The following is a 26,404-nucleotide window of genomic DNA, read 5'->3' as shown; positions in this document are numbered from 1 at the left end:
GAAAGAGAAGTAGATTTAGATTGGTTAGGAGGAGGAAGCTGTTTGCTGTAAGGGCAGTGAGACGCTGAACAGGTTGCCCAGAGAAGTTGTGGAATCCCCACTCCTGGAAGTGTTCAAGGCCAGGCTGAATGGGGTTTTGAGCAACCTAGTGTACTGGGAGGTGTCCCTGCCCATGGAAGGCGGTTGGAACTAGAGGATCTTTAAGGTCCCTTCCAAAACAATTCTATGAATCTGTGAAATCCAGGTTTCATCTAGCAGGTTTGTTACAAAACTCAGAAGGAAAAACTGACATTCATACTATTTTGGTTTTTTTTTTTATTCTTGCATCTGCATCAACTTTCTACCTCTGCCTGTTTACTGTACCTGTTTCTACCCTGTATACACCCCACTTCCATCCAACAACTTGGCAATTTCACCAAGCTGTACAGAAAACCTAGGTCCTGAATCCCTGGCAGCTGAAGCTCCAGGAATAGGAAGGATTTACATGAGATTAAACTGGTACTACATCATATTTACTAAAAGGAAGAAAAACAACATGGATGCAGAAATGCATCAACTCTTCAATAGCCATCAGCAAAACAATGGAATTAACTCCTTCAGGTATTTTCACCTTTTTTAAATAACTCTCCACAGAAATAAAGAATATGATGAACATAGTTTAATTAAGAATTATAGCCATAGTCACATTATGTCTCAGAACATGAATTTAATCTTCCCACTGCATAAAGTTCTACATCCATACTTTCTAGAACAAGGAAGGGAAAATATCTCATAGTCTTCAATACTTACATAATTTCTAAGATGAAAAATATTAATGAAAACAGTAGTATTCTTTTGGCATACTATGAAGGTAGTGCTTACTGCTTTTGGCAAGAGAAGGAATTATAAATAAAAATATTTTAATATTAGGGTAAGGGAAAAACTGTATCCAAAGTGTTTCACAGAATTAATGCTTTCAAACATTACTTCAGCCCAATAGAAGCACAACAAATCCCTGAATGTTTTATTTTGCCCTGAAAGGCATTTGAAGTAGGAGTGTTACTCAACATACGTGGCAGTTAACTACACACACATGGAAATACACCTTTTAAAAACCCAGTAATATTTATAGTGTTTGATTCCCTTATATACAGGCACACACTTTGCTAGCTTCTTTCCCTTTCTAGAACTTAATGAGACTGTGCAATACTGGAGCAGTAGTCTAAAATATCCTGTATAGTGAATTCCATAGTAATTCCTGATCCAGGGTAGCAGCGAGCTATCAGCCCTTCAAAGTGCTTGTACTGTCGTATGAATTCATCTTGCATGGAATGCCACACAACCTGTGCCAAAGAGAGCAAACTTTAGGAAAAGTCAACTGGCACAATACATAGGTTAACTAGAAAACATTGGTTCATTAATCGATTCTCACACTTCAGGTGTCATTTTACAGTTAAAGATTACTAATAAAGTTCAATAGACTGAGTTACTGCATTAATAAGAAGATTGATGGTTTTTACCCATTAAGATCTGTAATGTTGACATGACTTGTAATAAATGTGCAAAGCAGAAAATAGTAAAGAAGATGGGGAAGTTCTCCTAATAGAGGTATTGCTTTTGTCTTTCAGGAAAACACCCTGAACCAGAAGAGTGCTATAATTCACATTTCAGAATTTAAAAAGCTGATTAAACAAGCTTAACTCAAGTCTACTTGTTATTCACTCCAGTGAAAAAGTTCACAGAGTGTAAGAAAAACATTAGATAATACAACTATCAGAAAACAGATAACAAAATATTCTGCTATAGTACACCAATTAAGATTCACATCAGGTTTCCATTCATTTAAATATATTCTTTACTTCCAATGTATTTTGCAGAGCAGACATCACCCATTAATGGTCAGCTAGGGAATCATAAAGGGAGTTTCTTTCTGAACTTTTTTCTACTGCTCTGGTCCAAATCAGTATTAAATAGAAACAGACTATGCTTATTAAAAAACCCAAAAGCTGTACTCAAAATGTACGTTATTAGAGTTATGCTGAACATTCTCACAGAATACATATGCAAAAGCAGTAATAAAAAGCCTCTGTGTAACATTATAGGGTTTTTAAGACACGATTTAGTTTACCTGAAGTAAGTTTTCTTCTTCACAGAGATGTTTATCTACCTTCTTGTAGAGATTATCCAATCCTTTCTTCACTTCTTTACCGGGATATTCCTTTATAACTTTACGAAGCTCTTGTTTATTAAAAGCCAGCTGATAGCTTACTTCCTCTTCCCGTATCCCTTGTGCCACACGAGCTTCAACACCTTCAAAAAAATGCTAACAAGAAGTAATAGAATTAGTCACTATCACAAATCTGAGCTAATTAACTTAATCTGACAAGGATATGTATGGTTAAATCTTGATTCTGCTTCATGACTGTTTTGTTCTCCCAATTTTTGTATCTTAATTGGGCATGAAGTACTGCTCAGCCATAAACATTAAAACACAGCCCAACAATACAGCAGTCCAAGTACTAGCATAAAACTGAAACCAATCATTTCTAGAAGCAATTGAGCTTTTCTTTGCAACCTTGTAACTAATAACCAGTCAGCCCCAAAATCCTCAATTCATGAGCTCATAACCAGGGATCCAAATACTGGATCTTTTTGGATGAACTCCCTAAGCACCTGAGAATCTTTTAAACGATACACAAGAGCATATTTGTTCACAATTGCCATTCCTTCTCACTGTCATTGGCCAGTTTTCTCAACATAGTAAATATAAACATTTTAGTAAATAGAGGGAAATATTTCTATGAACATGCAGGTTGAGCTCAACAGTGCATCAGGTCTGGGCAGGACAGAGGTAACTCCCTAGTTAACTTTCTTCACAGCAGCCTCTATGGTGCTGTGTTTTGGATTTGTGGCTAAAACTGGGCTGTTAACACAACAACGTTTTGGTTACTGCTGAACAGGTCAAACCTGACCAAATCATAGCACATAACATCATGCTCAGCTATAAGAATTAGGGTTGGAGGAGGCAGGTTTGGTGTTTGCCTTCAAGGTTGCTCAGAAACTGCCTGGGCATCAGTCTGCTTTTGAGAGGCAGTCAATGACTGCTTTTGTATCACTTATTTTTTTTCCCTCTTTCTCTCTCCCCTTCTCTGATTAACCTGTCTTTATCTCCACCTCCAAGTTTTTTCACTTTTGCTCTTCCTGTTGTCTCCTCTGGAGAGGGGGGACTGAGCAGCAGTTAGCTACGTGGGAGCTTAGATGTTGGTCATCAGAGTCAATCCACAAGTGAGAAACAGCAATAAAGCATTTTAATTTTCAGAATGGGAATACATGTTAAATGTCTCTGAAAAAGGATGCCTGAAATCTTGTTTATAGAAAAAGCCAAGTGGACAGAACTAAGTCTGAACCTAAATCACCACTCAGTTCAACATTTAGTTCAACTTCAGATACACAGAATTTTCCTCTAACTGTTCTTCTTGTTGAACAGCTCAGAAACTACAGCAATTTTCTCAGCAGCTGAGGTGAGAAAGATTATCCCAAAAATCCTGATGACTTTTCCTCTCACTTTCTTCTTCCTCAAAACCATTTGCTTAAGACACTGATGTTTAGTCAGTACTATTAATTGCCATGAAAAATTTGGTTATTTTCATCCAAGACTGTTACCCTCATGAGTACTCTTGCCAGACATGCTCCAGTCCAAAAAAATAAGAGATTATGATAGATGCAGTGATAAAGAGATCAAATAGTTTTTGAATGTATTATTTCCACTATCCTGTACCATTTAAAGGAATACTCAAATATACTCACATTTAATTTCTCAAGAGGCTGTCCAAGTGAGTAGATTACATAAGACTGAAGATGATCAGTGTACTTCTGTTTGGCTTCTTTTTTCTCAGCCTCCAGACAAGAAATTTTCAAGCGAGAAAGTGTTGCAAAAATATGATGGAAGTTCTCCATCATGACGACATCCCTGGGTGTCTTCTGGCTTTCATTAGCTACTTTCTCAACTAAAAGAAATGAGAAGCAAAATACTTAGAATACCAAAAGGACAAACAAATTCAGAAAAACATAACCAATAACCATAATAACCATATCAAAAAGGGATTTTTGAATTTCATGTAACTGATTTTGTCAGAATTACCACTAAATTCCCAGAATTCCCACTAAAACACTACCTAAGAGCCTTCAAAAGAAGCAACAGATAAATTCAGGCTCTAAAATATGAAACTTGTATGGCAAAAAAGTCACTTATAAAAAGATACAAAATATTGAGTATGTATGATGTCATTTACAGGTGTGAGGAAGAAGTCACATTCTGAGGAGGCTTACAAGCATGCTTTCAGTATGGCTAATAAATTGCACATGATAGAACTATTTAACAGAAGTCACAGCAAAATCAATTCCCATCTTCACTAGGACAAAAATCTTCAATAAGGTAGTGGGGGGTTCTTAAATCTACTTCTTAATCTCAGTTTTTGCTTATTAGCTTTATGGTCAAAATTACCATCAGTCCCTAAATGTAATAATAAAAATAGATAATCCTGCACATGGATCTTTTACGTCCCCTTTCCCCTGCCAAAAAAGAGCCCAAACCTGAAAAAACGACAAGCAGGCAAAAAAAATTCTACCTATCTCTCCCTTACTGCACCTAAAAGCAGGCTGAAAGAGGATGGCTTCAACCAAGAACAGTTAATTTTCCATGCCTGTTCATCCATTAATCATTTTGCTGAGACTATCAGGATGCCCATCATGAAAGTGATGCAAGGCACCAGAGTATCAGTAATGAGCACAGATTCATTCCAGTCAAAACACTGAACTGCTAACTAGGGAAAATCTGCTATTGCCAATTTTTTTTCTTCCTACATGATTTTTTACAGGGGGAAACAAAAAGACAAGAAACCACTTCAGACTGACCATGCCAGGTTGCTGTCTCCTCTCTCTCTCTTCAGTCTTAACCACTTCCCTTTGTCACAACTCAAAGTTACTTTACAGGCGTGTACAAAGGAAAGTATCTAAAAGTATATTACAATCAAAAGGATTACACTTGCTCACTTACAATAACAGAGACAACCAAAATTTCAGCATAGTCTTAAAAAACCCCACCTGTTAATTGGGGCAAAATTAGATATAAACAGGTGGAAACAATTGTTTTAGTAAACTATGACAGCCTCAGAAGACCTACCACTGTCAAAGACAGCTCTAATAAGTTTTATGTAGGCTTTATCTAGATCTCCTCGTCGTTCTGCATTTTTGAAAATTGATTCAGCAAGGGCTGCAAACTCTTCAAATTCAGCAACAAATGGAAGGATCCCAACTTTACTCTTCTTTGAGATTTTTACTTCATCCATCTGCTTCATCTGATTACTCTTTAATTTAAAATAAGAACAAGTGTTAGGCTCCAGATCATGTAACAAGTATTAAAAGAAAAATGCAGACATACTGAAAAAACTGACATATATAAAAGACAGAAATAATTCTTTCAATTAGTACATCTATTTAGTCTTTCACCCTTTTTACCCTTGAATTTTTTTAAGTAAAATAATTGGAAAGAAAAAGGAAAGACGGTATTTAATTCCCCTTTATTTACTTAGTATTACAAAAACAAACACCCAATGAAAAAAAACCCAAGTTTATGCACCAGAAGTATTTTCACTTTATAATCTAACAAGGAATTTCACTTTTCTGATTCAGCCAAGCTAACAATTCCTTTTGCTGCACGAAGCTTCTTTAGTCTTCTTTTGAAGAAATTTTATTTCTGAGTGTAATAAAAAAATCAGTTTCCAAATATTTTAAGTATTAAACTGATCAAGAATGGTCAGTATTATGATGTTTGCCTAGAGTGAAATTACATTTATGACAATAAAACAAAGTTATACCAGCAACTCTGTTTTCACCTGCCATATTTAATATAATAGTTGTAACTGCATTAGCAAAAGAAAGTTTCAGACAGTAGGGGCTGCCTCTGCTACTGCCAAAAGACCTCATACCCTTTCAAGTCCACAATGTTTGGTTTTGGCAAGCAAAAAAGGCAGAGAGCTGTATTTTACTTAATGGATTTCAGTAATCTCAGAAAGAGTACAAGTGTAAACAAAGAACTAAGAATGTCAACTAGCTCAGAACTGTGAGCAAGTGGTCTTATTTGGTACAAAAGCTACTTATTGAGGAAAACTGGAATGGAGAGGAAAAAAGAAACACAACCACCATTTATTTGAAGGCTTGGCCAGTAGAAAAGCAATAAATTACTAATTTTGACTTCAAATTTAATGAACTTAAGTATACAGAAACATAAGATCAAACTGAGTAGGAGTGGGCTTCCTATAATATTACAGTTAGGTTAATCAGAATAACTAAAGAACTTACAATGCACTTATCAAAGTTCCTTTTGACAGTCACCAAAACATTTCCAAGTGTTGTGCTGAGAAAGGACGCAGGGTCCACATTTTGTGCTGTCCATACATGATGGCTCATCTTAACTAACATATAAAGGGAATTAAAGCTATCAATCTTGTCTCCCAGTGCTATAAGGTTATTCAGCTCAGGTTCAATACAACGAAATATTTTTGTCATCATTTGTCGGATCATGTCCTTCCTATTAAAAATGCATAAGAGGAAAATATTACTCTGACAGTTTACTAGGCTATTTTACATGTTTTTTGATATATTTATTTGATATAGTAGTCATTTGCATTCAACAAGTCTCATGACTTTCAGAAAGTCAGTACCACACAGTAAAAATCAACAGTCACAGATATAAAATACTCTAGAAAGTGCTTTCTCTGTGGAAGCTGCCACACACTCTCAGAACTTTGCTAAGCATATTTTCTATCTTATAGAAAATATAAGCAATTTCAATTTGCAAACTATTAAGAGAATTAAACAACTATATACAGGAGCCCCATTCTATATACAAAAAATATTCTTTTTACCAACACACGCAGTGTCTAGGTAAAAATTAAGTTTACTATTCACTTTCACTGAAAGGGAATAATTTCTGATTTTAGAAAAAAACGTTTTATATGCCAAATAAACTCAAACATAGGCTTAAGAATCAATAATAAAAAATAGCAGCACATACTCAGATGATACTGTTTGTGGAACACCAGAAGTGTACGAACGGGATAAAGCTACTCCATCCATTTCCTCCGCTTCGTTCTGTGAGAACAAGGAATGTATGTAAAGATAAAGTTTGTCTCCAATTCTTTATCAAAGCAGTTACTACATCTGACAAAACCAATATAAGTAGCAGTTCCATACCCCCAGCACCCCCTGCCTCCAGAGTAGAACACAGAACAGTTGGCAAGTTTCTGGTAATTTTCCAGCCACATTCCACCGAATTCAATATTATCCACAATTACTCCCCACCGTCTTCCTATATAGCATGATGGACTGTTAGTTGTTATCTTAAGAGGACAAAGCCATGGCAAAGGAAACATGTTAGTCCTTCTTTCAAAAATTTTGTTTTGGTTAGTCAAAATAAAGACCCTTCCAGTTCATGAAGAAAAACGAATTACTTATCACCTGGATCACATAATCACCAATAAATTCCAAAGTTCTCTTTTAAACAGGTCTTTTTTGAGGCCTAGTCAATACTTTTTACTACAGTGAGAGAATCTAAGTCATACCATTGTTGTTCCAGAGGTGCTCTGATGTTGTTGCAGTTTGAAAAATTTACTAATGAAGTCCTGTTCTGCCAGACATAGAGGTTCTAGTTCACTTAATACTTGCTCGAAAATCTAAAGAAAGTTAAAATATTTTATCAACACATCAAATTCTATGGATGGTTAACAATACTAATTGTTTGTTACATATACTTTTTATCTTCACTGAGCTTTAGAAGGCTTACTATTACTTAACAGAAATGGAAACAGCTTGTAAGTAGATGTCTAAAAGTAATAGCTGCATATTCAACATAGTCCTTTCTTATCCATGTAATACTGTGAAGAAAAGAACAATCTAAGTTTCTCCACAACTAGGAGTTTTCTAGTTGCAGCCTGAGGAAGCACTTTTTTGCTATAATGGACACACTCGTATTTTAATAGTAAGTCTTGGGTTCTGCCACCATCTTTTCTGCCTTGGTTGCTGAGCAGAGGAAGACAAAATTAAAAGCCTCAGGGAAGAAAAACAGGTCAACTGTGTATGTTGAAGTTAAGTGTTCTGTAGAAAAAGCAGGAAAAGTTTCTACATAGAAGTAAGAGAAACAAATAAGTAGGTGTTGTACTGAAGTATGCAACACAATATTTAGATTTAAATTAAAGTGAAACACTATTTTGGCAATAAGTAATCACAATCATTTAATTAGTACAAAATAAGGAAATTCTAAATCGGATGTTAAACACATTTCTCTTAGATTTTCCTCTGCAAGTATTTAAAAATTTAGGCATGTAATAATTTACATAAATTAAACCAATCTAGCCACACAGGAAATCCATGCTAAAGAAAATTCCATAGGAAAAAAACCCCAACAACTTAGTAGGTCGGCTCAATAGCTTGTAACTCTGTGTATATTAAATCACATTCACACATCCCCAATGGGTGTGAGATACAGGTGAGAAATTGAAAGTAATAGCACAATAATTGCATAAACCTGTTTTAACAACTTAGCTTTTTAATTTTAGACAAGTTGCTACTACCAGTTTATAATAACTTAACAGTTAATATTGTTTCAGGCATATATTTCCTCCTAGAAAAAGACTAAGCAATGATTTGAAGAGGTCAGAAGAAAAACATTCATCTCCATCAAATAATTCAGTAGAGAACAACAAAATTATTTTTATCTCTGACTGCTCATTTTCCTTCCACAGCACTGAGGAGCTAATTGTGAACCATTAAAAGTGAGCACTGTCACTTTTAATGGTTCAGGGAAAAAAAGTCAACAGATCCTGAGGTTTTAAAACAGGATGAGGCCACTCCAATAATGACTTAGTGCTATTGGTTAAAGTTGAAAACTGATTATAACTAATGTGAAACCAGTATAAGTAAAATTTTAGGGTCACGCTCAAGTCCTGGCTAAAATTCTTATCTTCCTTATCTTTCACTTTTGCTTACATACCGGCAAAACGTCATAGAACACTGAATGAGTTGGGAAAAAATAAACAAAACAGTGGAGCATCCATCAGTTCCATTCCTATTTGTTTAAAAACACATATTTGGCTTAAACTTAAAAGTTAATTTTTTATGCTTGATATTCTGTAAAGACCACACACATCATATAAAGGATTTAAATAGAATCTTATAATCTGAGAATAATACTGTGATCTTCATATTTCTTAGGAACTGCCTTTATTAGATGTATGGTACATACAAACTTTGAAATTGGCATGTTTTAGGATTTAAAAAGTAGAGATTTTTGAACTATATAAGAAGGATATGTAAGATACCTCCAATACAAAACTAAGCAGGAATTCTATGTGATATTTTGGCTTTACCTTATCAAATTTTGTTCTGTCAGCCACATCCAGGTCAGAGGCAGACATGTTTCCCATGTCTAACAGTGAGGATGACTGAGATCTACGGTTTCCTGAACTCTGAACAGAGAGTTTATTTAGACTAGAAGTAGACCCAGTTAATTTTCCAGAACTCCCATGAAGACCTGTGAAATAAAGACACTATGAAGGAGGAAAGTGAAGGCAGAATAAAATCCTGAAGAATATGAAGTTTGTTACAGAACATATGAGATCAAGAATTGCAAGTAGTCCTATATTAAAATCGGACAGCTTTTATCTAAGCTATCAGTGTTTTTGCTGTAAATGTTATCTTTCCTCATTATAAGGTAACTGAGATTCTTCAGCAATTTTCAAAGTACAATATAACTATTTAAATTCCCATTGTAAAGTATGGCAAAAAGGTATAAAAGGAACAAAACTCTAAAATACAGTAACATGGGGATTGAAGACTTGAAAGCTAAAACCAGTTATTACATCTGTAGCCCTTTTGGGCAAAGGCTGCCACAAGCAGAAGGACTGAATCACAGGAAGGAAAATAATTAAAACATTTTATATACACACAGGCACTTTTCCATCTTGAACTTGATCCTTCTGCTGTTAACATCCTTTTAACTGCACAGTTTGTTCCAGCTATTTTGCTGGATCTACAACCCCATAGTAACTGCTGCTAATGCTCTCCCCTCATTTTGATCATAATTAACATTCAATCATTTCTTCATGATACTTCTGGGCCTTCTCCTAGGACCATGTATTTACTTTTTTATTTCTTTTTCCCCCAAAATTTTCAGACATGTTGGACCAGGACAGAGAAAGCTAATAACAAAAAAGACCAAAAAATTATCATTATTTGATCTCCAAGTAAACTTCTCACATCTAAGCCATAAAGAAACTTCAAAGCAATCCTGCAAGCTTCAATTAACTGCTCTGTTGGTATCTAGACTAGGGACACAAGACAAAGTCTATAGATCTAATCTAAATTGTCACTTCAACCTACTGGAGGAATGGAAAACTATGACAAGCTCTCAGGCACAAACATATTTTTACTATCCACTAGTAGCATGGAAAAACCAAAAGATATTGCCTTTATGTGCAAATCTTCTCAAATTCTATGTTGGGACTTAGAGCTGTCCTTCCTTTTTGCCCTGCCAGCCCAATGGTTCTGCTCACATTTATTTCATTCTGAACAGAGCGCTTCAGTGTGAGGTAGATTCTCCCTGATGCAGCACTACATTGTAACATCAACACACATGCATTGACAACACCAACTAATGCAACTAGTTATACTCACTCTCAGTTTCCTGTTTGACAGCACTTTCTTTTCGAGGCAGTGTAGCTGGGATGGATTAGGTTGCAAGCATCAAAGACAAAGACAAGTTAAAATGCAGTTTGCACAAACCATGCACAAGATGCAAGTTAAGCTCTAACTGGAAAGAAACATGCAGAGAACTATAAGCAGCAAGTAACTACATTGCAAACACATTTAGTTGGAGAGGTACTATTCTAGAAATTCAGTATCTAAACTACATGGAAAATAGAGTAAGTTTCTAGGTATTAAAATTTGATTTTTCTTATATAGTATGTTTGAAGAACACTTTTGGTAACATGTATTTAAGTTCTCGCAAATTGAGAAGTCCATTAAATTATTTGTCAGACTCAGTTTCCATGATAAATCATATCAACAGTAGACATGAAGACATGAAAACGTACTTATGGAATTTTTTTACTGAGTCGGAGATATTGTCCACCTTTTCAATTTAAAACACACACACAATTACTGCAAAATAATTCATATCAACAGTAAGACTGGCTAACCTTTTCTTAGTTGTTGCAGATCACGATATTTATATAGACATTACATCTTTTGCATTCATGCTGCACAAAAACAGATGATTGCAAATTTGGAGAAGATAAAAATAATAAACATATCGTAAAAAAAAATTTACAAAGAGGTTTTTATTTTTTTCCTGGGTTTTTTTCAGAATTGAAGTTTCCTCAAGTGGACTTCAATATGAAATTTAAAGTAAATGGGCGTTTGTAGAAAATATAGAATCCCTAGAGTAAAAGGCATTTGCATACATATACTAAAAGCAGTATGTGGTTTTAAAGAGATCTTGATGAGGATGGATGCTACAAGCCCCCCAGAATGGAGCAGGCAAGCAGAACCTACTGTAATAGAATGAGTAGATACTTCTAAACGCCACAAACATGTCTTAAATACCAGATGCTCTCAAGTAGGCAACACTACAGATAATTGTAACATCAAATTCAAATTTAATTCCAGCCTAGTTTTTAGATCTTATGGGTTTTGGCCAATTTTGAATAAAAAATGTTTAGGCATGCACTTGGCATATGCAACTGTCATGCACTGGTCCCACTTCATCATCATCCTCAATTTCTAAACACATGGGACTTACTGCAGAATGTGAAGAACTACAAAGATTAGGCCCTGGACAACCAGGGGAGCCTTAGTAGCTTTTGACAAGCTACATCATATAAGCATATGACAGTAGTAGCACTCTTTCCAACACTGACTTTATGGTATTTAAGTATCAAAGTCTTGGCTTCATCAGAAAAGAAAAAAAAAAAAAAAAAAAAAAAGAAAAGACTACTTCAGACAAGTGTGAATGCTCATGACCCAGGCTGGCTTTTTTTTGCCATAAAAATGCAGACAAAGAACCTTGCGTTAGCACAGAATGCCAGAACTCTCCCAGCATCCCCTCTGCATTTGAGGCATTCAAATAGCAGTGCTATTCCCAAAGCACAAAAAAAAGGCAAGAACACACAACACAACTTGGAAACAGGTCATCTTTAGTATTTGAGTACAACTGGAGCATTATGCACCTACACTACTCCTTAAACAAGTTTACTATTGAGAAGTGATGTATTTTGAATAAATGTGCAATTAGTAGTAGTACAATCACTACAATGAACACAGAAGCCTTTGAAATTACACACCCTTATGAGGCGCTGCAACATAAATAAATTTGCACAAATACATGACAGAAGTCTTCTCAAGATGCAGCTTTTACTCTGGTGAACTGAAGGACCTCTTTCTCCAAAATGCCTGATTGCTCCGTAACATTTACACAAGTTAGGAAACTGCTACAAAAGCTGTCTCTTCACAAATACAAATCACAAAACAAGTGTCCAGACAAAGTGTTTAGAATGTTTCAGAAATCAATTTGTATTAGACTAAAGGTATTTTTTTTCTTGCAGTAAGATTGCTTTTCAATATTTAGGAATTCAAATGTTCTGACAATGACATCTTATAGCACCTCTGCTTTCCATGTCCAACAGCTTGCCAAGCCTTATCTTTCCAGTTCTCCATCTCTCAAACAAGCCTTACCACCTTCCTGCTTTCTTCCTTTCATTACATTTTTCTGGTTTCTACCATCAAACTTCAAAGCATAAATTCAGGACCCAGAAGAGGCTGACACAACTTACTACTTACAGCTGCACATAATTTTGGAATTCAGAATTTGCAAACTGGTAAACTGTGGCAAATAGAAATATTTCAAAGAAGCTTTGAAACACTGCACCTCAAAATATAGAACTGACAATACATAAATACACCTATAGTACTGTTGCTTTTTAAGTATCCACGTTATTTTTTTAAGCTTTACTTCCATATTCACACTAGACTAATCCAAGCAGGAATACTCCCTTAATATAAATACCTACAAGTTAACAAATTACTATTTCTAGACTCAGGCTACGTAGGTAAATCCCCCTGAAAAAACACATGAAAATATGCAAGTTTTCATAGGATTAGCATTCTTAAAAATCCACCCAAGATTTATTAAAAGCAGAAATAACAACAGAAGGAATACAAAAAAATGCTGCCCAAACTCCCTTCAATTACAAGAATTGATTTTTCAAATTTGTTCAGGTAGTAAAGTGGGATAATTCAAGTGATAAAAAGTGAGTGTAGATTTGAAAACTGAGAAAAATATTGTATTTTATGCTTTTCTTTTGACCAATTTCACAAGATTTCAATTGTGCTACTTTGGCCTTGTAGAAGTCAGAACAGTCATATGTTTCATCCAACTTCTTCCATCTTGCCAAAAGTAAAGAATTTTACACCATTACAAAATTAGCCTTAGGTGTCATAATGAGTGTTTTATATGCAAATAGTAAGATTCAAAGCAAGGTATTGTGCCTTCTGGAAGCTTACCAAACTTTTTTCCTTCTCTGGTTGTGCCTGTCATCTTGATCTTGGCAACTTCAAAGAAATCTTTTATTTCCCTTTCATAAAGTCGTGACAAATAATCCATATAATTCTTAAAAGAAAAATGTAAATTTAGTTAACAGGTATTCGTAATGATTTTCTTCTATTATAGGTAAATAACTCTTTAAACACGTGCATTTTCAAGTCCTACTAAATAGAAAACAGGTTTGGACTATATAAGTATATACATTTATGCAGCATGCACAAAAATATATGAATGATATTTAAACAGCTTACATTAATTTTCATAGTGAGGTCACTGAGCATTAATCAGAAACTTCTACTTTTCCTTCAGAAGGAAAAATATGCAATGCAGTACATACAGATAGGATTACTGGTGGTAGAGCATCACAGAATTCATTTCAAGGGTAGAAGAGAGAGAATTCAGCATCCTCCTCTATCAGACTCTTACTGTTCCCCCAAAAGCACACATAAATATGTAATTCTCACATTTTTTTATTAGAAGATCATAAAGATGCCAACCATTCACTGTGTGCTTTACACTGAAGGCAAATGAATAACTATGAGAAAGCTATTTTCAAAGTCTAATTTAAATCTTCCATTTAAGAATGACAGAATTTTAATTTAAGAAAGACTTGTTTTGTAAGGACTAACTTTTCCCTGACTTCTACATGAATGTTTTGCATACTTCTGTAGCAATTTTTTTACTCCATGTTAGTTTTAAACAAGGTAGTTAAAAGTTACATGCATACAAGGGAAAAACATTTCTATTTAATCTACTGTACAAGAGACCTCTGAAGATTTTGACACTTCCAAGTGAAATGAAGGTCTGTTGAAATAGAGGTGTTCGGCAATAAGCACATCAATTTGAAATTAGCGTAATTATTTTTTCTTACTACACCGTATAATGGCAAACTTGTTTTACATAAATATTAAGATAAATATCTTGTGATACCTCAGCATAAACTGTTTGAGGAACAAAAACAATAAACAGAGCAGAAGACCACAAATACTAAAAAATGAAGTTTGTTATTCTAAAAAGGAATAAAAAAAGAGGAGCAGTGAGTTATACTTAATATATAGCAATATTAAAATGACATGACACAGACAATTCTTTTGACTCTCAAGCCCAGTCTATTATGTACATTCTGTAGCATCATTTGATCACTTCACATACCTTTGTTAGCCCTTCATATTTTCCATAATCTGTGTTCTTGAGCCACTCCATCAGTTTAGCATATCGAAGTAAATCTCTGTGAAATGGATGATGATTGGGTAATGTCAATTCAGCAGAGTGCTGGGCAAGAGTGGAACTCTGATCGTGACCCTTGATAAGAAAAAGTATTAAAGTAAATCTGGAAGCACTACACAGACGCATTAGAAGTTTCCTGAAAAATTTGATATGAAGACAGTATCTCATTCAGACAAACAGAAAGGCCTCAAAACACCTTGCACAGAAGCAAGGTCTAGAGATGCAGACTGAAAAAGACACCTAATGTAATACAGACACTGAGTTATTACAGCCAAGGCAGGTAGTGCATCTTAATAAGCTTGTTCATTTTCAGGCTTTTTGTCTTCAGGGTGAGTCACTTTGGCACTTTTTGTAAAAGAATGCAATGTACACCTGAATGAAAATTTAATGACAAGCATTCAATTGTTCCTGAAAAATGTTAAGAGATTATTACATTATTCCTCTAACAAAAAGAAGTAGCTGCTTCTGTTTAAAGTTGGTTTTCCCATATACAATTTTCAAGTCCCCAGTTAATGGGTGGCCTGGGTGCTAATGATGAGCTTTATACATAACTCTCCTCTGACAGCCTGCTCCAATTCAACATACTTTAGTCCACTTTGGCCAAACCTTCCTTGATCAAATCATAAAAAACATCAGTGCACACACATTCCCTCTCCCTCCACACAAACAGACACATACAACACACCATCAGTGAACAATTACAGCCAGCAGCATAAACCAACCCATTTAACACAAGCTACTAATTTCATGCTCCTCCTTTACACAAAGTTCCCATCATATTGCTAGAACAACACATGATTTAGCTTTTTAAGCTTTCACTTGCTTGAACAAGCTTCCTGAGCAATTCAGGAAGAGCAAGCATGGTAACACCTCTGTGCAGCCATACAGCAGAACACATAACCACTATCCCAGGGTTAAAAGAATGGAGGATAATTTATTTAATTAATTTCCAAATGGCTTTAGTATTTTCTGTAAAGTCTTTTTCTACTGGACTTGCTGTAAATACGGAAAAAGAACTTACAGTTTGTGCCATGGAAGCACACAAAGATTGTACTAATTGGTCTCCAATTCCTGCATCACATGCAGGTGCTTTATGCAGGTCAGTCAATGTCCATCCCTGATAGAGGAAGCATTTCTGATAGTTCCATCTTGGACATGACAAGTCAGCAGAATAAACTGTACTGTTTAAAAACTGCCTTTGCCTGTTTCTAAGGTGGAAGAGAAGCCAGTTTGGATCAAAACTAAAGCAACTTTGTCTTACCCTTTTTCTGTTGTACTAGATACTAATCAAGTCTTTTGTTAGAGAAAGCTCTTGTTTGAAAAAAAATCAAATAATTAATTTGTAAAATACCAATTTTTACTAAGTAAGGCAACATGAATACTGTCAGCTTCTGGACAAAGCTGAACTACTACATAACAATCATAGAATGGTTTGAGTTGGAAGGGATCTTAAAACACCATCTAGCTCCAGCTCCCCTGCCATGGCCAGGGACACCTTCACTAGCCAGGCTGCCCAAAGCGCTATCCTTGAACACTGGACTTCAACACTTCCAGGGATGGGGCATCCTCAAGTCCTTTGCAACCTGTCTCAGTACATTTCTGTATCCAACATGAGTGTGAAACTACTCTGAGCCCTGCTCTTTTAACTACATAAACTGACATACAAATAGACCCCAAGAAACAAGTCCTGGCCAACTTCATTAATTTATGCTCACAGAAAATGGGGAAGGGTAACACTATAAATTTTGCTTATAAAAACAATCCTGTAGTCTGACTTCAACAAAAAGCTAGTGTAATTATTGGAACATAGAATTTGGAACTGGAATACAGCCAGCATTAGCAACACAGCTGCTCTTGTGATTACTGAGGTCATACTCCATACTGTGGGCATACTTTTGGGGATACATATAGGAAAACTTCTGAACAAATCTTTGATATGCTTCTATGGAAAAAAAAGGATCAGAGAAACTCCCTCTAACCCCTCATTTGTCACATTCTGACACCATGCGTTTTTAATGTTCAAGTTCATTATAGTTTAACATAATTTACCTGGTGATTGTCACAGCTTTCATCAACTAGATCAGTCCAAATGCTCGTTCCTATTACTGCTAGGAAATACTCAGCTATCCAAATTTTTATTTTTTCTTTCATGGAACAGTTTTAATCATGTCTCTTTATTATACACAACTTCTCTGGTTAGTAGTTGCATTCTTCATAAAGCTAGATGACAAATTCCCTGACAAGGTAAATTTCTCTCTCCAGGCTAACTTTTCCACAGGACTAATCATTCTGGTTACAGTAAAGTATGTTCTGTTCAAGACTGCTCTAAAACATTACAGAGCTTCTAGAGGTACTTTTCCCATCTCATTAACAGGCTTTCTCTCATTACAAATAAAATTTATACTGTTACCAAATGACACCATATATTTGTCATTCAACTATTCCATCATTTCAAACCTTCAACCTACTTCATATTTCAAAAGTAGAAAGCATGGAGTTGCCTTTAAATTGAGTGCTGAACCTGGCTGTTAAAAGATCTTTAAAGTAATAGGTGAATTAATTATTAGTATTGCACAAAAAAGACAACTACATTAACTGTTAGTAAACATTTTTAACACTGCAGCAAATGGCAATATGAAGTTGCATTTCTGTTTAAAATTTTTAATATTTAGTCTCCTTTTAATGTAAAGGAGGTGAAGCTCTTTAGTATCTTACAACAGTAGTTTGAATGAAGCATTGAGTTATTTCACTTTTTAAAAAATAAAGAGCAATTTCATACTTGCAATGTAATGTATTTAGGCTCAAATGTCAATGTAACTATGTTTTGCCATCTAATGATTTCCAAATCAGAATGTCTTGCTTATATTAACAGCTTCCTAGACATTACCATGTTTTCATTTGTCTTTTTAATTTAGAATTCTTTACCTTTATCTTAGTTTTTTCTAAAGTGCTTTAAATTTCTTTTTTAAGAAACATTCTAAACAAATAATGCAACTCTTCAGATGTTAAAGGTAACAAAGTATTGGAGCTGAGGTTTTCAACAACATCAGACTAAGAAATTGTTATATTCCTCCAACTAACAAAACAAGCTCCTTTTAGAAAGAATACACAAAAATCGGTTATACCTCCAGCACTTGAATCTGTATCTCAAAAAACCCTCTTTTTTCTCTTTTACAACAATGAAAAGGCTTTGCAGAGTCTCATCTCTTGCAGTTAATGAACTCTTCCTGTTTAAACCTGACAGCAAAGTAATAATTTTTTATCTGTTGATTAATATCTCACAGCTAACAGCAAGCTAAATCTTGCAGAAAAATACTGAAAGCATTTTTCCTCCATGCATGTCAATCTGTCTCTCAGCAACTTTTGGGAATGAGATCAGAGGAATGTTAGCTCATAAACAGATGAACAAAGCTTAAGGGCTGACAAAAATAATAGAAGTGAAAAGGGACGTAAGTCTGATGCTCTGTAATCAGTAAGGACAAATTTCTTTTTGCAAAGTCAAAAATGCAGCTGCTAGTTAGATAATTTCAAGCTCAGGAAAAAAAATTGGTTAGAAAATCTTGTATCAAACTCAATGTACTCACTGGAACTGAATGATAGGAGGACCTGTTATAGAGCTGAAGGAGGGTCTGAGTAAACTGATTGAAAATAAAAAACACATAAATTAAAAAGCTGAGGCTAAAGAACCACCCAGACTTTAGGAAACAAGTGTCAAGCCAGTGTTTTATGAATAATTTAAGAAACAAAACCAAGGTTCAGATGTTTTATTTTGTATGTTTGGTTTTGTTTTGGGGCTTTTTTTAAGGTCTTTGAGGTTCAGACAGCAAGACCTTCTGTATTTTCAGCTGCTAACATCCTTAAAAAAGGTCACTGCTTTTTCTCCTCAATAATCAAGCTCTACAATTAAAATAAATCCTTATATATCACAAAATGCATTTAATTCTGATAGCAAGCCCATTAAAAAGAGATGCTTGGGTTTTTTTTTTAATGTAACAGACACCTGCAGTCAGTTATTGTTTGGTATGCTTAGCAATATCTCTGCCTGAAGACCTTCTAGCATTTACTGATGACAACAACGAATATGTCCATTTTTAGATAGATTGTTTTTCTTCTCCAGAAAAGTCTGTGACCAAGAATTTCATATTCAATAGTAGGAAATAATACCTGCTGAACAAATACACTGTTCAAATGACTGGCAAGTCTCCGTGCAAACTGCTCACGCAGGTCACTAAAGCGCTGCTGCTGCTGCTTCACTGCATGAAGCATATCATGTCCTACAAACAAAAAGGACATTAGAGTGTACAAAACACAGAGTAATATATTGTATAGGGGAACTAAGAGGACTAGAGGTCAAAATTCCTTCAATCAACAGAACATTGAGACTAGTTGGCAAGGCACTACCGTAACAAATTTTGTTTGTTAGGTAGTGGTCTAACATAAACATTACCTGGACGAAGAGCTACATTCATACACTGCAGAAGAGCATCTGCTGCATTAGTGCAGGCCTCAATGCCTCGAGAAGATGTCAGATCTCCCTCCTGAAGGGCCTTTATATGGCCCTTAGCCAGATCCATGTGATTCTACAAAATAATGGATAGTATTGTCCATAAGCTGAAAGCATATTAGTTTGCTATGCTAGTGAACCAGAAAGAATAAATACAATTTTGCCATTATAACTTACTGAAAATAGTGCAACAATGAAATAGAAAAATAAGCTCATTATTTTAAAGGAATCTCATTCTAAAGAAGGTAACAACCTAAAAGAATTTTATACCTGATATGAACAACCATAGTAAACATAACAAAAATGCTTACCACTAAGAACTCTATCTCTGACAGTAGTTTAACATTATTTGTGTTGCTGAGATGAATTAGGTGGTTGCTTTCTGAAATTTGATCCATTTGCTCCTTTACGCTCTGAAGCATTTCTTCATAACTGCTCAGCTTTAGCTCAATTTGGTCAACTTCCTTTAGAGCTTCATCCAACAACTTCATCAAGATATTCACCTGTTTCTCTGAGGCCATAATGGACTGAATATTTGCCTGTACAGAAAATAAAGTCACATTTTAGAAGACATTTTTATATCTCAAAAGCATTCTGATAACTCCTTCTCCCTCTATTACTGTCAAATAGTTTCCAAAACTCGTGATGCAATCAACAAAACAAAATAATATAAGCCATAGTGTTACTGAACACAGAAATTCCACAATCTATGACACTTCCTTGTTTCAAAAAGATAACATATAAAGCCAAAACTTTGCTCAAGTTCTTGGAGTTGAAGTATTGGTCTGCAGAAAAACAAAAAAAACCCAAACAGTAATCCCTACTATACCAGAACATTTTTAGTTCCAAAAAAAAAAAAAGAGCATAGGTGATAGGGTCAGATTCTCTGTTGCAAGATCAGCCATCACCACAACACCAGCAGTTTTCCAAATATACAAGAAACACACAACTTGACAGTTTGAGGAGGCTGTTGATGGTTCCCTCAAGTCTGTACCCCTTGCATCTCATAGGTTTTTCAAGTGACCTCTAGAATGCTGGGTTGTCTAAAACAACATCTACATTTCAGTACGTGACAGGTCATGTTAACTGCCTTTTCAGAGAATGCTATTTGGTCACCATCAAAGAGAACAGTTCAACGTGCTGGCACGCTGTACATTAGAAGAAATACTTACCCCATCTAGCACTTGCAGCTCTCTTGACAACTTCTCTGCAAAGGCCTCAGCATTAGCAATAGCGTATTCACATCCTTCCATCATTATTTCAATATCCTGTTCCTCTCTTGCATTTAACTCCTGGTATTCATCCACTGCTTCTTCATCACCTCCTGCTACACTTTGATTCTCTCCACTTGGAACAGATTCTTAGGTAGAGAAGGAAAATAAAACACATTATCAAGAAGTCACAAGCATTTTAGGAGTACATATGTTTAACTACCCGTAAGTAAATCAATCCATTAAACAACTCTCTTAAAAGGCACCTGCTGCCTATGAACACATTTTTCAAGTCTCAGTCTTCCACAGGCTTCGTTACAATTTCCAGAACTGATTCCCAACAGCGATGTTTTCCAAATTATGTAACATAAGCGAAATACAAATATCCACCTTCCTTTATTCCAAGGAACAAACTTAGTCTCGGTTTATTCACCTCTTACACTGGTAATCAGCATCAGAATATATTACAGTATTACACTCAATTTGTTAGTGGAAAATCAGGGCAAGTTAGATTCTCTCTTTTGCTTGACAGAGCATAAGGGAAACATACGAAGTTGATTAAGATATATACCACTGATTAAATAAAAGTTATCTTGATGCTCGAGATGAGTTTCACAGCAGGAAAATTAGTACTGAGTTAAGTGAAAATCAAATAAACAATGGTTTCATTAACTATGATTTCATTAACTATGATTTACAGCAGTGCTTCATGAATTTAACAAGCCACTCAAAGGCTGACAAATGAATATTAACACAGTCCAGCCAGAAAGCGTTTAGGACATTTGAAACATCTCTGTTATCTCTGATAAGCTAACCAAAGCACTAAAAAAACCAACCAACCAACAAGCATATTATTTAAGAAAATTGCTTACAATGCAAAATAAAGGAAAAAGGTGTTACGCACCTTCTGCAACTTTAGGAAGTTCTGAAGAATTAAAAGGTATGGAAAAGCAGAGGAAAGGAAGCAGAGAATGTTAGCTAGACAAAGCATGAACAGTGTGTATACATTTAAGTGGCAGTAAGTTTGAATGTTTTATTATTGCACAAACTTGAGCTGTTAGATGTTGGTTTAAAACAAATTCTGGTCAACACCAAAACACAGAAATGCTATCCTGCCCGTTCCACATTTCTAATTCAATTTTTTCTGCACGCACCAGTCTAGTATTTAATACCAGTTGTTTCACTACTTCTGACAGACTCCATGTGATATACTCCTACTTGCTAAGCTTTACTATAAAATGTTAACTATTAAAAGATAATGTGACCATAAAATATTTACTACAGGATAAGCAAACAAGATACAAAGCCATCCTAGCCACCAATCAGTCACATAAATTGTAATAGAGTCCAGCAGAATTTAGCACATGCCTCACAGTCAATGAACAAGAAATCTCATATAAAACCCCCTTACCTTTTAGAATGCTACAGATGCTGGCTTTTTAAAGCGTTTTTCTAATTCAGAGGAAATGTAAATGAGAACAAAAGCAGATTTGTTAAACATTTAGACCTACCAGTTCTTGGAAGTAGATGTTATTTTGTTCAAGAAACAGAATGTCTTAGAAATAGAGAAAGCTTATCAATATTTAGAACTTTGTTAATGAAATATTTTGTCTTGGTTCTCTGTTTTCTAAGAAAAAATCTGCTATATAGTCATCTTGCTTATCTAAAGACTTAGAAAATATAAAGTTGAAAAGAAATAAAAATAAGAAAACCCATCAGGATTAAGAGTATTTTTTTAGTATATCTGTTTTAAATCAGTAATTACTAAACTTTATACTTCAAATACAATTGTAGACATTTACCTTCCAACAGCTGTGAACTAACATTAATAAAGTCAATTTTCTTTCTAAGGTATCTCTGATTGAGTTTCCAGATACATGAAATGAAGGTGTTCTTTTCCACCGTACTGCTTGCAACCCATTTGTACACTTTGTCAAAATGCAAATCAAATTCAGGACTCTCCTGCAAAAGATGAAATAAGTTACACGCTCCAAAGTCAAATGATTCTCTAAGTAACAGAGACTGTCCACACATGTAATAATGGAGATGACAGGATAAAAATTAAATTACACAGATGCCAACCTTAAGCTCATACAGCAACTTTAAGGCCCTCATGCACCTTAATAAAGGTGCTAAAATTGTGATAGTGAAAAACCAGGATCCATGCTATGACAGCAGTATTTTGTCAAGGCAAGTAAGACAAAAATAACACAATACAGAGATGTGTCAGATTTTTCACGAAGTTTATGGCAACAAATGAATTTAAGTGGTCAAAAATAGGTTGCTCCTGTTGTTCTATGGAAAAGTCCACTACATCAGGACTGCATGCTTCCAGCTCACTCTCAAACTTATATACTGCTCATTAAGAATGTTTCAAGTGTCCCAGAAAAAAATATTACATGTAGCAGAACATTTTGGATATTTTGACAAAATTTTGACTGTCATTAGTAGAACAGTCATAAAGTTTCTTACTGGAAATTAAGCTTGGGTAAGACTTTACATAAGACTTACAACAAGAAATTACTACAGGTCCTTAACAGATGCTCTCTACAGTCACTGCGAGATCACTACAACTAACAGGGCAGATATTGAGGCTACTGCTATTCAAGCGTATCTAGACTAGTCTTACTCAATTTACCAGGGTTATATTCTTGCAAAGGCTGAAAGAAAACGCAGGCACAGGCAGCAGAGGAATGTATCATCTTAATTAACCTGTTATCAATCTAATTTTTAAAGCAGCCAGCAACAAGGAAGTCAAATGTAACTTGGAATGAAGAGGATGCTGTGAGCAGAGAACTAAACAAAAAAGTGCCACATACTTTAACAGCATCTTTGGCATCAACAACAGCAAGGTCTCGAAGTGCCCATGCAGTCTGCCTTTTGTAGAAATCTCCCTTGTCAGATTTTTTCACTTTTACCACATTTACTTGCACTGGTCGTTCTGTTGTCACTATTAAATGAAGTAAGAGAGTCATTTCAAAACACACATACTACTTTCACATCTGTTTCTGCTGTACTTCAACTTCTCAAACTAATTATCTGTAGGGGAGATTTCGTAGTATTTATCTGATGAAAAGAAACATTTGCATCCACAATAACCACAGCTCAGTTTAAGTCTCAACCAAACAGGTATACATCTCTATAAAGCTTGTGAGGTAATGACCCCAATTTTCAGCTATTTCTTTGATACAGCACATCTTGGACCATGACCACGTAACTGACAAAGCACAGACATAATTGGAGAGTACAGTCAGAATGAAAACATTTTCAGACATTTTTCAGTCCAAAAATAATTCTAGCAAGCTAATTTATTGACAGATCAACCCAAAGCACCTAATTTTTTAAAGAGATATAATGTAATAAACATACACTTAAAGTAACATTAGAACTCAATTCAGTTGCTGTGCCTTTCCTTGGACTCTAATCAATATTCTTTAAAGCATTTTATTTAGGCTTATCCGCTTAGATGATTACTAAACCCTGTTTTAAGCACTACATAAAGCCTGCTTCAAAAGCCCACCAGTCCCTAAACAATAATTGTTCATTCTTTCCTTTCAAATTACAATGAGATCTGTGAATAAAAGTAGTGGGCTTTGCTTCTTTTTTCAGCAGAAGCAATAATGAAAGTACAAGCTATAACTAATTTTCTCCATTAGGAATGGAAAGCATCTGTTTTACACAAGTCAAGAATAAGGATTGTACATAAAGCTAAAACAAATGCAACCAAGAAAAAACAAAAGTGAAGACAAGAAATATGGCGTGGTATTCCTATGTACCTGTGGCACACAAAAAGCAGTTTCTCTTCTTTTTGCCTGCTTTGCACACATTCACAATGCTCAATAAGCGTTCATCATTGGGAGTGAAAATATCCCTCTGCAAAGCATGCTTGATTGCAGTCATTTTCTCTCAGCTGAAAGATTTTAGGAGGTAAAAATAAACTCAAGCACATTTAACAGACACACGAGAAAAGAACGAGTCATGTACTTATAGTAACCACAGGATTTTAAAATTCAATTTTACAGATAACTTATTGACTTGTAGTCTAGACAGGCATGACTTGGGTAGAAGACCAGACCACTTCGGGGAGGGGAAAAAAAAAGCTTACTTATTTCAATTAGAAAACTGTAATTTATTAATACCTGGATGATCCCTGAGCTTAAATTAATGGAGTACAAAAAGCTTCTTTGTAGTAGAGGGAAATACTAGGCATTAACATAATAAAGTTGAAACTGGAACCAAGCAAAAAAGACCATCCAATTCTCAAGCTTGTAGAATTCAATCACATAAGCCCAAAATCCAACAAACAAAACAAAACTAAAAACCCCACCAATCTCCAGAAAATTAAGGAATTAGTAATATTCACTTGATTAGGAACAGTTCCTCACACTAGAGATTTTATCTAGACTGAACAGAGAGACACATTAGACATTACAACCCATCATTTTTATTCAAATACAGAAGACTCAATATTACCTGTGCCTTAAAATTCTACAGTTCATTAAAAGCATGATTAATACACACAACATGCTACACTGCTCGATGCTGAGACAATATATGGAGTTGAATTTCAGGTTGGCTAGTTCTCTTGAAGATGCTTTCTCTGATAAATTCACAGAAAAGACAAAATCTTAGGCACTACAGTAATTTTGACGATGAGAAACTCAAGAACTTTGTGAAAACAAGGGCCACAATGCTGAAGTGAAAACAGTATTGTCAACAGAGCTCAGGGCGTGCTGTTCAAATGACACCCTATGGCAACGTACCATTCCATAGCTGCTAGTAATTTTCCTTCTCTTCATCAAATGCTGGGCCCACCTTTTGTTTCCCAAATTGTACCAGGTCACCATTCCTGTTACTCTTCAACAGATGCATAAGATGAACATACAAAATACTGATAAGCTGCTATATTTCAGATTCAGACGCCTCTTTCCTTCCTTATTTAGGATTTTATTTTCTGCTCTAAGTCACGATCAAGCTGCTACAAATTGCTACCTCTCCTATTTCAGTGCTAACGCAAGTACTCCAGGTTAGGCAGAATACACCTTTCGCATAAAGCACAGCATGATAAAACCAAGATCCAAGACTGCCTCTCACATACCGTTCAACTTCTGAATTACAAACTCAGTCCCTTTAGTCACAGCCACCAAAACCTTCACAGTGTGCCAGGACCAAGCACAAAATTAAGCTTTTCACACTTGAATCCTGTTGTCTCAAAGGAACACAGAATTTAGCCTAAGGAGCTGGAAATAAAGCTCCTTCCTCAGAAAAAAAACCTTCAAGAAAGCAGAGACCACACTGGACTCAGACAAATCCCTTTAGACATTGCTGTGTTTTTCCCTGTAATGTTCGAAACAAAGGCTACGTGAAATCTGTCCGAGACATCCCATCACAGACGCGGCCTTTCCAGGAAATACACGCCAGTCGGGGCACGGCAGTGTGGTGAGGCTGCTCGGCACTGCCTGCCCTCTCTGAGGGTGCAAACAGGAAAAGATGCTGCTCCTGCATCCCACCGGCTCAGAACACAACCACAGCATCGCCGGACATCAATCAAAAGATCAACAACAGAAAAAACTCAGAAGAGCTACCTAGAGCAGCGGCGGCCTCCCGAGGGCCCGTCTGACACCGCTTCACCGCCTCCCACCTGCGAGTCCCGCACAAGCGGCCCCCGACCCGCTCTGGCCACCGCCCCTCCTCGGAAGCCGGCGGCACGGCCACGGCCGAGCCGGCCCGCAGAGCACCGCGCCAGCCCCCACGCCTGGACGGGGGAAGGGCCGGAGGGTGCCGGTGCCGCCTCGCTCTCACCGCGGCGCCGGGCCAGGGCCGGGA

At 35.8% G+C, this 26,404-nt stretch overlaps 1 protein-coding gene and 1 long non-coding RNA gene across 10 annotated transcripts; one reads left to right on the top strand and one right to left on the bottom strand.

The window, feature by feature from the left end:
* Positions 1–490: 490 nt before the first annotated feature.
* On the top strand, positions 491–1,684 carry LOC128786995 (uncharacterized). Its single transcript, XR_008430530.1, has 2 exons — positions 491–600; positions 1,608–1,684. It is a non-coding gene; the product is annotated as an uncharacterized LOC128786995 (long non-coding RNA).
* EXOC1 (exocyst complex component 1) lies at positions 644–26,404 on the bottom strand. Of its 9 annotated transcripts, none has more exons than XM_053940803.1 (21): positions 26,381–26,404; positions 24,355–24,488; positions 23,398–23,528; positions 22,381–22,540; positions 21,483–21,503; positions 20,540–20,727; positions 19,679–19,906; positions 19,311–19,443; positions 19,028–19,137; positions 18,448–18,501; positions 14,789–14,938; positions 13,597–13,702; positions 10,711–10,755; positions 9,405–9,568; positions 7,602–7,712; positions 7,055–7,131; positions 6,340–6,568; positions 5,162–5,345; positions 3,787–3,986; positions 2,108–2,302; positions 644–1,322 (listed from the first exon to the last, which is right to left on the bottom strand). In XM_053940803.1, exons 2-21 carry the CDS (start codon positions 24,476–24,478, stop codon positions 1,170–1,172), a joined length of 2,763 nt encoding a protein of 920 aa, XP_053796778.1. In that variant the 5' UTR covers positions 24,479–24,488; positions 26,381–26,404; the 3' UTR covers positions 644–1,169. The 9 variants fall into 9 exon arrangements, with proteins under 9 accessions (XP_053796778.1, XP_053796777.1, XP_053796780.1 ...); XM_053940802.1 differs by lacking the exon at positions 26,381–26,404 and adding an exon at positions 26,164–26,342; XM_053940805.1 differs by lacking the exons at positions 10,711–10,755; positions 26,381–26,404 and adding an exon at positions 26,164–26,342.

Source organism: Vidua chalybeata, chromosome 4 (genome assembly GCF_026979565.1).
Source record: "Vidua chalybeata isolate OUT-0048 chromosome 4, bVidCha1 merged haplotype, whole genome shotgun sequence".
Lineage (NCBI taxonomy): Eukaryota > Metazoa > Chordata > Aves > Passeriformes > Viduidae > Vidua > Vidua chalybeata.
The sequence above is the reverse complement of the archived record's forward strand: the minus strand, read 5'-3'. Positions and strand labels throughout refer to the sequence as shown.